At 64.8% G+C, this 12,193-nt stretch overlaps 3 protein-coding genes across 3 annotated transcripts; 2 read left to right on the forward strand and 1 right to left on the reverse strand.

Moving 5' to 3' along the window:
* Positions 1-131: 131 nt before the first annotated feature.
* Positions 132-5,330, reverse strand: EMIHUDRAFT_461548 (hypothetical protein; the record flags this gene model as incomplete). The annotated part of the gene is made up of 3 exons (XM_005767034.1): positions 132-3,114; positions 3,671-3,867; positions 4,650-5,330. The coding sequence occupies 3 exons, from the start codon at positions 5,328-5,330 to the stop codon at positions 192-194; spliced, it is 3,801 nt and encodes a 1,266-aa protein (XP_005767091.1). The 3' UTR covers positions 132-191.
* A 112-nt stretch (positions 5,331-5,442) lies between these two features.
* On the forward strand, positions 5,443-6,219 carry EMIHUDRAFT_197154 (hypothetical protein; the record flags this gene model as incomplete). The annotated part of the gene is made up of 1 exon (XM_005767035.1): positions 5,443-6,219. The coding sequence occupies one exon, from the start codon at positions 5,443-5,445 to the stop codon at positions 6,217-6,219; it is 777 nt and encodes a 258-aa protein (XP_005767092.1).
* Positions 6,220-9,728: 3,509 nt separating this feature from the next.
* EMIHUDRAFT_197156 (hypothetical protein) lies at positions 9,729-11,980 on the forward strand (the record flags this gene model as incomplete). Its single annotated transcript, XM_005767036.1, has 4 exons — positions 9,729-10,696; positions 10,876-11,232; positions 11,324-11,743; positions 11,956-11,980. 4 exons carry the CDS (start codon positions 9,729-9,731, stop codon positions 11,978-11,980), a joined length of 1,770 nt encoding a protein of 589 aa, XP_005767093.1.
* Positions 11,981-12,193: the final 213 nt, after the last annotated feature.

Consider the following 12,193-nt stretch of genomic DNA (forward strand, 5'->3'; position numbering starts at 1 on the left):
CACACGCTATAGACGAGGGGGAGGGCGGCGAGGGCGGCGGCCGTCCAGAGCGCAAAGGGCGGCGAGGGCTCGAGACTCCTCGCGGCCGGCGCGCCGCTGCAGGGGTTTGCCCCTCACCCGCCGACCTCAGTAGCGTTTTGGGGGTCTCACGATTTCGGACACACACCTATCTAGCGCTCTCGCACGGGGCCTCAAGCCTCTTGGGCTGTGCACGCGGCGGGTAGCAGCGACGCCACCAGCCCATCGCAATGCGAGGAAGAGCGCGCGGAGGCTTCTCTCAGCCGGACCTCCCCCTCCTTGGCCGCAGCGAGCTCTGCCAGGCTCGCCGCGGAGGAGCGCTCGAGGAGTTGCGCGCGCAGCGCTGCGGCAGCCTCGCACACCTTCTTGTGCGCCTCCACCCGCTCCTCGCTCGTTCCGGCCGCGGCCGCCTCCCAATCCTCCGCGGAGAGCACACGGGCGCTCTGACTCTCGCTCAGGGGTCGCCGCCGAACGGGTGCTGCAGCGGAGGAGGCTGGCTGCGCGTCATCGCGCGAATGTGCGAGAAAGGCCTCGCGCATGCTCTTCGCCCGGCTCGCCCTTCCCGCCTCGGCCGCCTCCCAAGTCGACTTGAGCGCGTCGAGCGACTGGTAGAAAGCCGCGTCCTTCTCGACCGTCACACCTCCTGGCGCGACCGCAAGCAGCCTCCACGAGAGGTCAGTAGTGCCGCGCGCTGGTTTGGTCTCTGCCCCGTCCTCGCCCGGCTCGCCCGCCTCTTCGTCCTCGCCCGGCTCGCCCGCCTCTTCGTCAGCCGCGGTGGGCGGCGCGTCCACCAAGCCTTGCACGGGCCTGTTCGGCAACTCGAGCAGCGCCGCGCAGTGTCTGTCGACGACGCACTCGAGCAGGGCGCCGCCCGGAGCGCCGTCGGGCAGTAGGCCATGCATGGTGACGCACCCGACGCCCGTGACAGCCCGGATCACCGACGTCGCGCGATCCAGCCCGGCCTCGGCCGGCTCCGCATCCACCCGCAGCTGCCGGAGCGTCAGCTTGGCACTGGGGAAGCCCTCGCACGCGACGTGCACCACCGCACTGCACGAGGCGCTGGAGCTGAGCGTGGAGCGAAACAGCCGGTAGTCGGTATTGGGCGAGTACTGCTCCAGCGGGAGGCTTGCCTCCCCAAGCTCGGCGGCGGAGATCTCAACCTCGACATCGGAGACGATATCTGCGTGCCACTCGCCGGCGCTCAGCGGCGTCTTGCCGGCTGGCGCCTTGACGTCGAGCAGGAGGGTCACGCCCGACGCGTCGGAGCAGGCGACTGGGCCGGTGCAGAAGCCAACCACGCGCGTCGACTCGCCGGTGGCGTCGTCTACTGCATGCAGCCTGCAGCACGACGCTGGGAGGCTACCAGGCGGCCGTATCGTCACGCACATGGTCCCGGACGCCTTCGGCTTGAGAGTCACCGCGAGCGCGACCGCCCAGCTCAAAGGAGGCACCTCCTTCGTCGTGCCAGAGACGGTCTGTGAATGCACCGACAAGGCGTCGCGAAGGACGTCTCTCACCTCCCCAAGCTGCACCGGCTGAGCGTGGGAGACAAAGAGGGAGCACGACAGTGGCGGTGCGTCTGCTTCTTCTGCTTCCACTGTCGCCTCTGTCGCCTCAGCTGACCCATTCGCCACAGACTCCGCCTCCGCTGAATTAAGCTCTGCCTCTCCGTCCCCCGCTGCCGCAATAGACCCGCCTCTCATGCCGTTTGAGGCTCCCACCGAAGCTTCGGAGGTCGTCTCGTTGTTCAAAAGGGGTCCTTTACTCGCCTCAGCTGGGAGGAAGAATTCAACGTGGTAGATGCCCTCACGCAAGTCAAGCTCGGCAGTCCAGACGTCGCGCACGACGAGGCTGAGAAGAGGCGCAGGTGCGGTGCAGGAGGACCACTCGAAGCGCGAGAGCGAGAAGCCCACTTCCTGCGCGCCCGGCGCCTGCACGCACATCTGAACTCGCGTGCTGCTACCTCCCGCCTCATCAGACGCGGGCAGCACGAGCAGCCGAACTTGCTCAGCACCCTTTTGCCGGTCGAGCTCAGTTACAGAAGTCGCCGTCGACGCCGCCGGTCTGTGCAACATATGGACGGCCCCAAAGAGGGAGAGGAGCGAGGCCTCGTCCACCCAGAAGTCCAAGAGCGTCTGGCCGGCGGCCCTCATCCGCAGCCTCTGCATCCGGCTCCACCCCAGGGAAGAAGCGAGAGCAGGCGTCCAGGAAGTCTCGTCCACGTCGCAGAACGGACCCCGCCAGGACGCGTACCTTGAGCGGAGCCGCATGTACCGACGGCCCTCAACCTCGCGCGCGTCACAGACTGTGAGCATCGCTGGGCGGATGAGGCCCTTCTCCTCCAGCAGCGCGTCAGAATCCTCGCTTCCCGACGGTGGTAGCGTGAGGCCGACGATGGTATCCGCGCGGGCAAGCATGGACGCCACCAAGCTCCAAGTCGTCGCGGCGGGCACCGTTGGGAGCACGGGGGCGACAGCAGGCATCCAGCCCGTCAGCCGGTGGAGCGCGAGCTCGTGCTCTCCGCGTCCGCCCTGTCCGCCCGACGAGAGCTTGAGCAGGGCTTTGGAGAGGAGCAGCGGCCATAGCTCAAGCCGGTTACCAGAGAGTGGCAAGAGGCACTTCCCATCACGGTCCAGCGGGACACGGTCGTCGATGGTCACCAACCTCCAGGCGCCGTGCTCCCACAGCTTGACGCCGTACCGACCCGTAGGCGAGACCACCGGCTGGCCCTCCTCACTCCTGGGCCAGATTAGCTCCCACAGAAAAGCGCCGTCGTCAAACTTTTCGGCGTGGTCGGCGATGAGGTGCATTGCGGAGGCGAGCGCCGTGGCAGCCGCTTTGGCGGCGGCATCCGCCGCCTCGCAAACAATATCGCACGACGCCACCCTCGGTGCGCCAGCAAGGTGAACCACACACAGCTCAGCGCCGGCCGCGAGCGTTTCAGTGAGCAAGCCAGCTGGCCGCTCCCAGCTCGCGGCCGCTTCATGCAGCACGGGTGGCAGCAGCGCGCCTTCTGGGTCTGCGAAGGGTTCGCCGGCGTCCGCGGTGAACTCGCGGGCTAGATCCTCGTCAAAGGACGTGGGCGGCATTCGACACCTGTAACCGATTCAGACCTGTTACATCGTGTTGAGAAAGAATTTTACAAGAAAGCTCCCTCGCACAACACTAACACAGGTACACCTGAGAGGTACACCTGAGAAAGAATTTTGCAACGGAACTCCCTATTGAGAAAGAATTTATCTTGAAGAATTTCACTAACGCAACTCCCATTGAAGAAATACTCGATCACCTGCCTCCAAGTGTGTGTGCGCGCTAGTCTATCAGAGGTTGAGGTGCGAGCCCCGGAGGCCCTGGGGATGATTTCAGACATCAGAGAGAGTGCGTGAGAGACATCATATTTCAGAAGATCCGCTCCCTCGGCGCTCTCCTGTCTCCTCTGGTTTGCAACATCTTTCCTAGAATTTCTTGGTACTTGGACGCGAGGCGATGTCCGATGTGTGTCTAGAGAGGTGCTGCCCTCTAGGACGAGATGTTCATGTTGGGGCATTGAAGAGTGAGGCGACGTCTGCGTTGTGTGTGTGTGTGTGTGTGAGAGGGGGGGGGGGGTTATGCCCGGGCACAGGATGTCTCCCCGCCCGCCACATTATCGCACGTGGGCCGCGGGACGGTGGATCGCGGCGTCGCGACGGCGGCCACGTCCTCCGCGTCCTCCCACGCCCCCCAGCCTACCCCGCCCCGTAGACCGGGCTTGCTGCTGTGGAGGGGGCTGCTATGGAGGGGGCGCGGCGGCGGCTTGAGGTCGTCGCTCATCCGCCGCCCCCAGCTGCCCCACTGCGCGAGGCTCTCCACCTGCTCACAGCGAGAGCCGTGAAGAGACGCTGCTCACAGCTGCCCCCACTCGCCCCGAGCCCCCTCTCGACCGTGGGCGCCGCCGGAAGATCGGCAAAGGTCGGCTGCGGCTCCGGCTCGCCCGCCGCACCTCTGGCCGAACCTCGAGGCGACGAGGCCGCGCCGTCCGCCGCAGCCGCGCCCCCGCCGCCGCCGAAGGGCTGCTGCTGCTGCTGCTGCTGCTGCTGCTGCTGCTGCTGCTGCGGTGGCGGCGGCGGCGCCACCTCGGCGGCGGGCCAGGAGGCGTGCTGCGGCGCGAGAGGCGACTCTGGCGATTCAGGCGGCCCTCCTGCGGGGCTGTGTCCTTCCGGCCCGAGGGGGCTGCCCCCCCACCCGCGGCGCGCGAGGGGCGTGAAGAGCCTCGCCGCCGGATGCGCCAAGTGTGGCAAGGCGGGCGGCGCCGCCGCCGCCCGGCCGCCCTCGCGCTCCGCGGCCCTGCCTGCCCCCGCCTCGGCTAGCGCGGGGCCAAGCTCGGCTAGGCCGGAGAGGAGGTTGCGCAGGTGCGCCTCGTGGCAGGAGGAGGAGGAGCTTAGCCCACATCTGGCCGAGCTCCGTCCGAGCTCCGCCCGAGATCTGTCCGAGATCTGTCCGAGATCTCTGGGCTGGCGGCGCCTCGCTGCGCGACGCCTCGAGCGAAGCGAGCCTCTCCTGCGACGGAGGAGCTGTTCGGGTGAGGGGGGGGGGGGGGGGAGGTGGACCGGGGAGGGCGGGGCGGCGGCCGCACCCAGCCTCAAGGAGCTCACCGTGGCGGCTCTCAGCTCCGCCTGGTGCCTCCGCTCCGCCGCCTCGTGTTCGGCGCGGAGGGCAGCGACCTCGCCGCGCAACCTCTCCTCGAGCTCCGCGCGGCACCGCGCAACCTCCTCCTGGGTGGCCTCGTAGAGGCGAGCCTGCTCCGCCCGCCGCGCCTCCGCCTCTCTCAAGCAGTCGGCGAGCCGCGCCATCAGCGCCGCCGTCCGCTCGTCGCACGGACCGGCGCGCGGTGGAAGGGCGGCCGGCCTGCGCGCCCTGCCACCGCGCTTGGCCCTCGTCGCGGAGGCCCGCCCGACGGAGGCGGGTCGCCGCCGCCCCGCCTCCTCCATCACCTCCTCGAGCGCCGCCTCGAGGCTCGCGAGCCCGTCGGCCGGCCGGTCAGAGTCCGCGGCAGCACCGCTGGCGGAGGCATCGTCGCGCGACGGCGCGGAGGAGGGCGCGTGGCGCTCGCCCGCTCCCTCCTCCGCGTCGGCTTCGTCCGGACGCTTTGGCCGCGGCTTGTCGAGCGCGTTGAGGATGTTGCTGAAGCGACCGAGCCGGCGCGCCTGCAGGTCCTTGCGGGCCGCCTCGGCATTCTGCGACTGGTGGCTCTGCCGGCGTCGTTCGCGCTCGAGCTTGGTGGCGCGATAGAGCTCGAGGTTGTGGATCGAGGAGTCCCAGCGCTTGCGAGCCATCGCTGCTGCCGGTTGGCTTTTCGCAGGCTCTCGGACAAAGGCGGGAGATGTGCGAAGAAGAAAAGGGAGGAAAAAAATCGTTATTCGCGTCTCGCCGCTCGACGACACGCACATGTCGCTTCCTCGCCTCGTCGTGTTGCTCCTTGTGCCGCTCGCTGCGTCGCTGCCATGCCAGCGTCCCGCAGTCTCGCTCGGCGCGCGCTCCTCTGCATCGCACAAAGGCCTGGTGCACCGCGTTCCACGATGCCCAATAGCGGCTCTGCGCGGTGGCAGCGCGAGCGCCGCCGAAGATGGAGGTGGTGGCATCGTCCAGTCGCAGTGGGCGAGGTACATGCGCGCACTTGACGACAATCCGCTCCGCACGAAGATGGCGACCGGCGCCGTGCTCGCCGCCACCGGCGATCTGATTGCTCAGCTTCTGGAGGGCTCAACCTCGTTCGCCCTTCGCCGCCTGCTGAACCTCGTCGCCGTGAACGTGCTGTACGTCACGCCCTTCCTGTGCGCGACGTATGCGGCGAACGAATGGGCGGTGGGCAGCAAGCTCCGCCTTGGAGCCGGCTCCACCGCTGGGACGGCCGCCCGCCTCATCTTCGACCAGTTTGTCAACGCGCCAATCGTCGTCCTCGGCTTCTTCTGCAGCTTCGGCCTCGTGAGCGCGCTCTCCGCCGCCGCTTTCGCCGGCGAGCCGTTCAGCCTGGCCGCTCTCGTGAGCTCAGTCGTGATCAAGCTGCAGAACGAGTATGTCGGCACGATGATCTCCAACTGGAAGATTTGGATCCCACCACAGCTCGTAAACTTTGCGCTGATGCCGCCTCCCCTTCGCGTGCCATTCGCGTCGCTCGTGGCGCTCGTGTGGAACGTGGTCTTGGCGCTGGTCGCGAACAGGTGATACCATCCGATCGTAGTCCTGGTTCCGGAAGAGAACCTGCTCTCATCTCTCGATACCCTCGCGCTGCGGTGGAATGCGGCGTGTGTGCGGAGAGTGGACGGAGAGGTCCCATCAGGTCGCAACACGCCACAAGAGAGCGCGCCGCGGCGCGAGCTGCGCCTGCGCGTGCGGCGCTCCGGCACCGGTGTGTGTTGCCAAGCGAGTTCCGAGAGCGGAGAAACTTAAACAGAAAACACAACAGCAACACGCTACAGGCACAGGGGACTCCGTCACAGTGTATAGAGGTGTCCGTTAGAGCTGTCAAACGTTAACTTTGGGCCTAACAGTTGCACTATTGTTGGCTGAAAATCCTCAACGTTGTTCAAGTGTTCTCCCCCAGCCCAAGCTGTTACTGTTTGTTACTGTTGTTACTGTTGTTCAGTGGTCAGCAAGCAGAAAATGCCAAAAAACCCGGGTAAACCCCGAAAATACCTGGGTTTTTCCGGGTATTTTCGGGTATTACCCGCACTGGACGCTGGAGATCGTCGTGGGTCACTGCCAGGCCTTCCTTATTGTTGTTCAGCTGGCCTAACGTTAGCTACTGTTGTTGGGGAGCCCCACTGTTGTTCTGTTGTTACTGTTAACACTAGCAACACTGTTCAGCTCTTAACGTTTGACAGCTCTAGTGTCCGTTTTTATTTATCTATTTATTTGGGGACTCCGTCACACATGGGGGCTCTCAGGACTCGGAGCCTTTTGTCGTTCATGTGTGCGCTGCGCGACACAAACAACAAACACAGCTAGATCTGATGACGCCGCTGGTCGCATTTACGAGGAATCTCGTGAGGAAGGTGGCCAGATCGCAGATGCCTCGCCGGTCGCGTGATGTCCGGGACCCTTAACATTTTCCGGGCCTACTTGAGCGGCTTTGGCTGCAGCAAGAAGGAGCGGCTACGCACGTCTTGCGCGAGCCACGATTTCGTGTTGCAGTTGGCGTGGATGGAGCGGAAGCCGCCGATCCCGGGCGCGTCTCCTAGCTGCGCCTTCCCCTCCCCGTAGCTCCGCCCAAACATGCTCTCCCAGTGGTGCACCAAGATGGGTCCGTTGCCGTAGCGCTCGAGCGGCATGGTCTTCCAGGTGAAGCCCTTGGCCTTTTGCGCCGAGAGCAGCCGTAGCCACATCGGCTCCTTCATCGGCGCGTTGAGCGGCTGCGTCCCGCGCATGTTGCGCAGGTTTTCTGTCGCACCCAGGCCCTCCAGCCAGATCGGCTTGAGCCACGAGCCCGCTCGGCGGGCAGCTGCGCCCGAGACGCCGTCCGACACGTTGCCCCGCTTCTTGTCTTGCGGGATTGCGACCTGAGTGTGGCCCGTGAGCACGGCCTGGATCGCGTCCTGGTCAGTGATGGTGTACTCGTCCATCATCTCCTATGCAACCGAGGTGCAGACAATGCGGGCGAGGTGTGGCAGAGGCAACCACTCGTGCGGCCCAACCTGCGCTTGCCGCATGAACCAGAGCGCGGCGGGGGTGGCACGCATGTAGAAGAGGCCCGCGCACACCCAGTCGAAGGTGTAGCGCTGGTACATTGCGTTGGAGCACGGGCAGTGCACGTTGTCGTCGTACGAGCCCTGCCTCGCGTCAGACGAGATGACGAGGTCGACGTTCATGTCCACCAGCTCGGGCACAAACTGCGGCGACAGGATAAGCACGTCCACGTCGGCCATCAGTACGTCGACGCCCTGTGCGTCGGGCCGGCGTAGGCCGTCAGGCCGCGCGTGGCAGTCGGCGCGGCGATGTGGTCACTGTGGCGCTGGGCGCCGGCGGCGAGGGCAGCGAGCTAGCCGTGGATCAGGCGGGCGTGGGAGGGGCAACCATCCTGCATGGCGAGCAGCTCGACGAAGCGCAGCTTCCAGCGCAGAAACTTGAAGTAGGCCGACTCGGCCGTCGTACCCCAGTCGGCCAGCGCGCTCGCCTTTTGGATGTGCGTCAGCTCGGGCGGCAGCATCATGTCGGCGGCAGTCGCGCACTCGAAGTGCACAGACACATTGAGCGCCCGCGCAGCCTGGGGTGGCGGGGGCAGCAGGCGCAGTGAGGTAGCAGTGGTGCATGAAAGGGGTCCAGAGGCAGCAGGGGAGTGGGAAGCAGCAGGGGAGGGCGAGGCAGCAGGGAGGCTGCACGGCGGTGAGAGGGCGGTCCGCCTTGCAGGTAAGCCCGTCGAGCTCGAGGAGGAAAAAGCGGTCGATCGCGCTCGCCTTGAGCCACCCCCAGAAGAGGGAGGCCCAGTCCATCATGCCGATATTGTGGTACGTCGCAAGCACCACGTCACGCCCCCCCTTGCGCATCACGCACCGCTTGGCGCGCTCGACAAAAGAGAGAGCGCCGCCTGGCGGAGCCGCCTCCTGCTCCCGCTCCTTCTCCGGCGCAACCACGCGCTGCAGCTCGAAGAGTGCGCTTGTGTTGACACCCTCCGCTGTGCCACCGGCGGCGGCCACCAGCTTCTGAGGGTCCGCCGCGTGCTCGCAGAGATACCAGCGCCCATCCGCGGACACCTGCACCATGTAAGCGCCGCTCGCGTGCCGCGTGAGCCAAAACGGGCTCGGAGTCGGCCCAGAGCTCGCTGCGACGCCAGTCGAGCGTTGCTCCACCTCCACCACCGCACTATGTTCGGCGTCGGAGGCCGGGTCGGGCGGCGGCGGCGGCCTGTACTTAATCGCCTCGAGCCTCTCAAAGCCGTCTGCGCCCTCGAGCGAGTTCAGCCGCAGCCAGTCGCCGGCGTGGTCAGCGATGAAGTACGCGCCTGGCGGGACAGCGCGGGGCGCATTCGCGAAAGCCACTCCCATGCCCGGTCCAGGGGTGAAGGCGGGTGCTGGGTGTGTGTGAGGTGTTTCTTCTCGGCACCCGAGGCGGCTCGGCGCAGCTCAAAGAGAGAGAAGAACTGCTTGGTGCCGATGATGGACATGCCGTTCTTATAGAGGAAGCGGCCAGAGCCAACGACCCGGATCCGCCACCGCGCCCCTGTATCTATTATCGACTCAGGCGACCCAGTCTCCTCCAGCCTGGTGGGAGTGCGCCTGCTGCCCCCACCGCCTCCCCGCCAGCGGCGGCCGCCGCTGAGCAGCCTGCCAGCGGGGGCCTCTCGCTGCGCGTCAGCACCCTGCTGGCAGACGGCACAGAGGAGTGCAGCCAAACAGAGCAGCCCGCGTTCACGGGGTCGTCGCAGCGCGGCCATACGCTGCTGAAAGGCCGCTGAAGGGTCGCGCGAGGCACGGCGGGCACCTTCGTTCTCAGCTACGACCGGGCTTCAGATGGCTTCACGCGAAAACACAATGGTCTCGAGGTTTAGGTTCGTTGTTAGCAGATAAAGGCACGCACTCGAGGTGTGGAGAATAAAATCCCTCTCATCTCACTGTCCACCTTCGGTCGGTTCGTTACTCAAACGCAAAAAAGAAAAAGTGCTGCTGCCAAGTTCGGAGTCAATCAACCCGCGGAAGCCTGCGGCCTGACGAGAAGCGACTGTCTGTATATGGTGTACCATGACCTCAACCAAGCTCACCAAAGCGCTCACCACGCTTGCGCACATCGGACTGGCCGCCACGCTCATCGTCCTGCAGAAGAGGTCGATGGGCACCTCAATCATCGCCGCCAGCCTCACTGGCCTACACAATGGAATGTTGTTGGGGGTAGTCGGGCCTCGTCAAGGCCAGCTACGCTGGTGGTGGGTGCCAGACCCTGCACATGAGCCATCCGGAGTGCTGCTGTTCCTCATAGTTGGCATTGCCGAGTTCCTCGCCGTCGGCGTGGTAGGCTACGAGCCCGCATTCAGGGATGCATACGGCGAGCGGTCCGTCGTCGACCGGTTGTGGCTGTGCTTCGTGCTGATCACAACCGTCGGCTATGGTCACTCGTACACGCCTCCGACGCCCATCGACCGCTGCTTCACTATGGTGTGGGCCCTTTATGGACTCTTCATTTTCGGCGCGAGCAGCGGCGTGCTGGTGGAGGCAGTCGGGACCTTGTTGCGCAATTTGAAGAAGGCAGGGAAGGCGGGAAAGAAGAGGGCGCAAGGGGCGATCCGCAGACTGCGCTCGCGGGACCAGGTGGACGCTTCACGCGTGGCCGTGGCCAAGTGGAGGCCACCTGACATCTACTACGTTGGCCGCGGCCTCTACTTCAACTACGTCGCGTTCGTGGTGCTCAACTTTGCAGGCGACATCTCAGCCCCGCTGCTCCTTTGCCCCAGCCCCGCTACTGCTTCGCCGCAGCCCCGCTGCTACTCAACATTCGTGATTGCGCGTGCGGCAGGTGCGGGGATCTTTGCGGTGCTGGAGGACTGGGATTTCGCGGATGGGCTGTACCATTGCATCATGACGGCGACGACGATTGGCCTCGGCGACATCGCGCCGACGTCGTACGGCGGGCGGCTCTACGGCATCATCCAAATGGTCCTGTCGGCAATCCTCTTTGGCTCCTTGCTCTCGACGGTCGTAGATGGCCTGAAGCGGTGCGTTCGTGATATGGTGGGAGTTGAGCGCCCACCGTGCCGACTGCTCCCGATCCGCTGCTCCCGCTGCCGTGCGCGCGAACAAATGCCGACCGCCGCGGATGCCCTCTGCGCGAGCATGCTCGCGCGCGAGAAGGCAGGAAGAGATTCACAGCTCGAGGGACGTCGCTGTTTTGCAGGCGGGTCAAGGCGCAGAAGAAGGCGGAGCTCCTCTCGATGACGCTCGATGAGGAGCTAATCGTTAGCCTCGACACCGACGGTGACGGAGTGGACAAGGCTGAGTTCGTGCTGGGAATGCTCGAGAAGCTGAGTATCATCTCGCACGACGACTATGCTCCCTTTGTCGAGCAGTTTCTTCGAATGGACGAGAGCGGAAACGGCCGGCTCACGCGCGACGACCTTGCGGCGATCGCGCAGGCGAACCAGCTTAGGAAGCGCGAGTTGCAGGAGGAGACAGAGCGGCGGGAGCGGGAGCACCACGATGAGACGAAGCTGCAGCGTTGCGCGCTCGACCTCCTCGGCCCGACCTTCATCTCGTCCTTGGCCTTCACATGGCACCCGCTTTCATATGGTGTTAAACTTCACATCTCGTACATGGATCCCTTACGTGGCACGCGATCTCCCTAGGTACACCCTCTTCGGCATGGCCTTCACGGCGAGCGGTCTCTTGCACGGGGTCGCGATCGGCACTATCATCGGATCGCGACCACATCCGCGGCGCAGCGTCTACAGGCGCGTTATAGCCTACGTTATTGGAGGCGCAACCTGTTGGCTGGCGTCGTTAACTTGCCTCATCCTGTACATGGTCGACCCCAGCATCCTGCTCGGCGACGGCAGGACGGGCGGCGACCCGTTGATGCGAACTATTTTTTTCGGCAAGTTGGCCGAGGGGGGCGTTGCGAGGACCGTGCAGCGACCGGAGGGCGAGCGTGTGTACATGGTCAACGCTTACCAGCACGTGATGAAGAACGGATACGACCTCTCGCTCTTCATCCTGTACAGCCTCTTTTTCGTGTACGCGATCGGGCTTGACGCGGTGACCCTCAGGTGCTGCATCAAGCTGCTGAGGTCGACCTCCACTCCTGCACCTACTCCTCTCGACCAACAGAACCCGAGAGGCAGCCGTTCCCCTGCCGCGGAAGCGTCTGCTACGCCACCAATGGGAATGGCGCCGGCGCCGGCGGCGGCGCCAGCCGGCGCCAATTTCGTTGCCTGCCCCATTCCCGCGATGAGCTTTGCTGCTCTATAGCGGATCCTAGGCCGACTCTGCGAAATCGGCGATAAGAAAATTAGAGCGCACATGAAGAGCACAAAGTACACGATGTACGTACACACTCAATACGTAATTTTCATTTTACACCCCACCTTTTTTTTGGGAATAAAACACTTAAAAGCCGCGTACGGCTTTACTGAAGTATTGAGGTCGTCACGCACACGCGACTACGCGCTTTGGAACAAATCGATACAAATGCACAGAAGGTGCAAAGACAGACATGA

This window comes from Emiliania huxleyi (genome assembly GCF_000372725.1).
Source record: "Emiliania huxleyi CCMP1516 unplaced genomic scaffold EMIHUscaffold_5, whole genome shotgun sequence".
Taxonomy (NCBI): domain Eukaryota; phylum Haptophyta; order Isochrysidales; family Noelaerhabdaceae; genus Emiliania; species Emiliania huxleyi.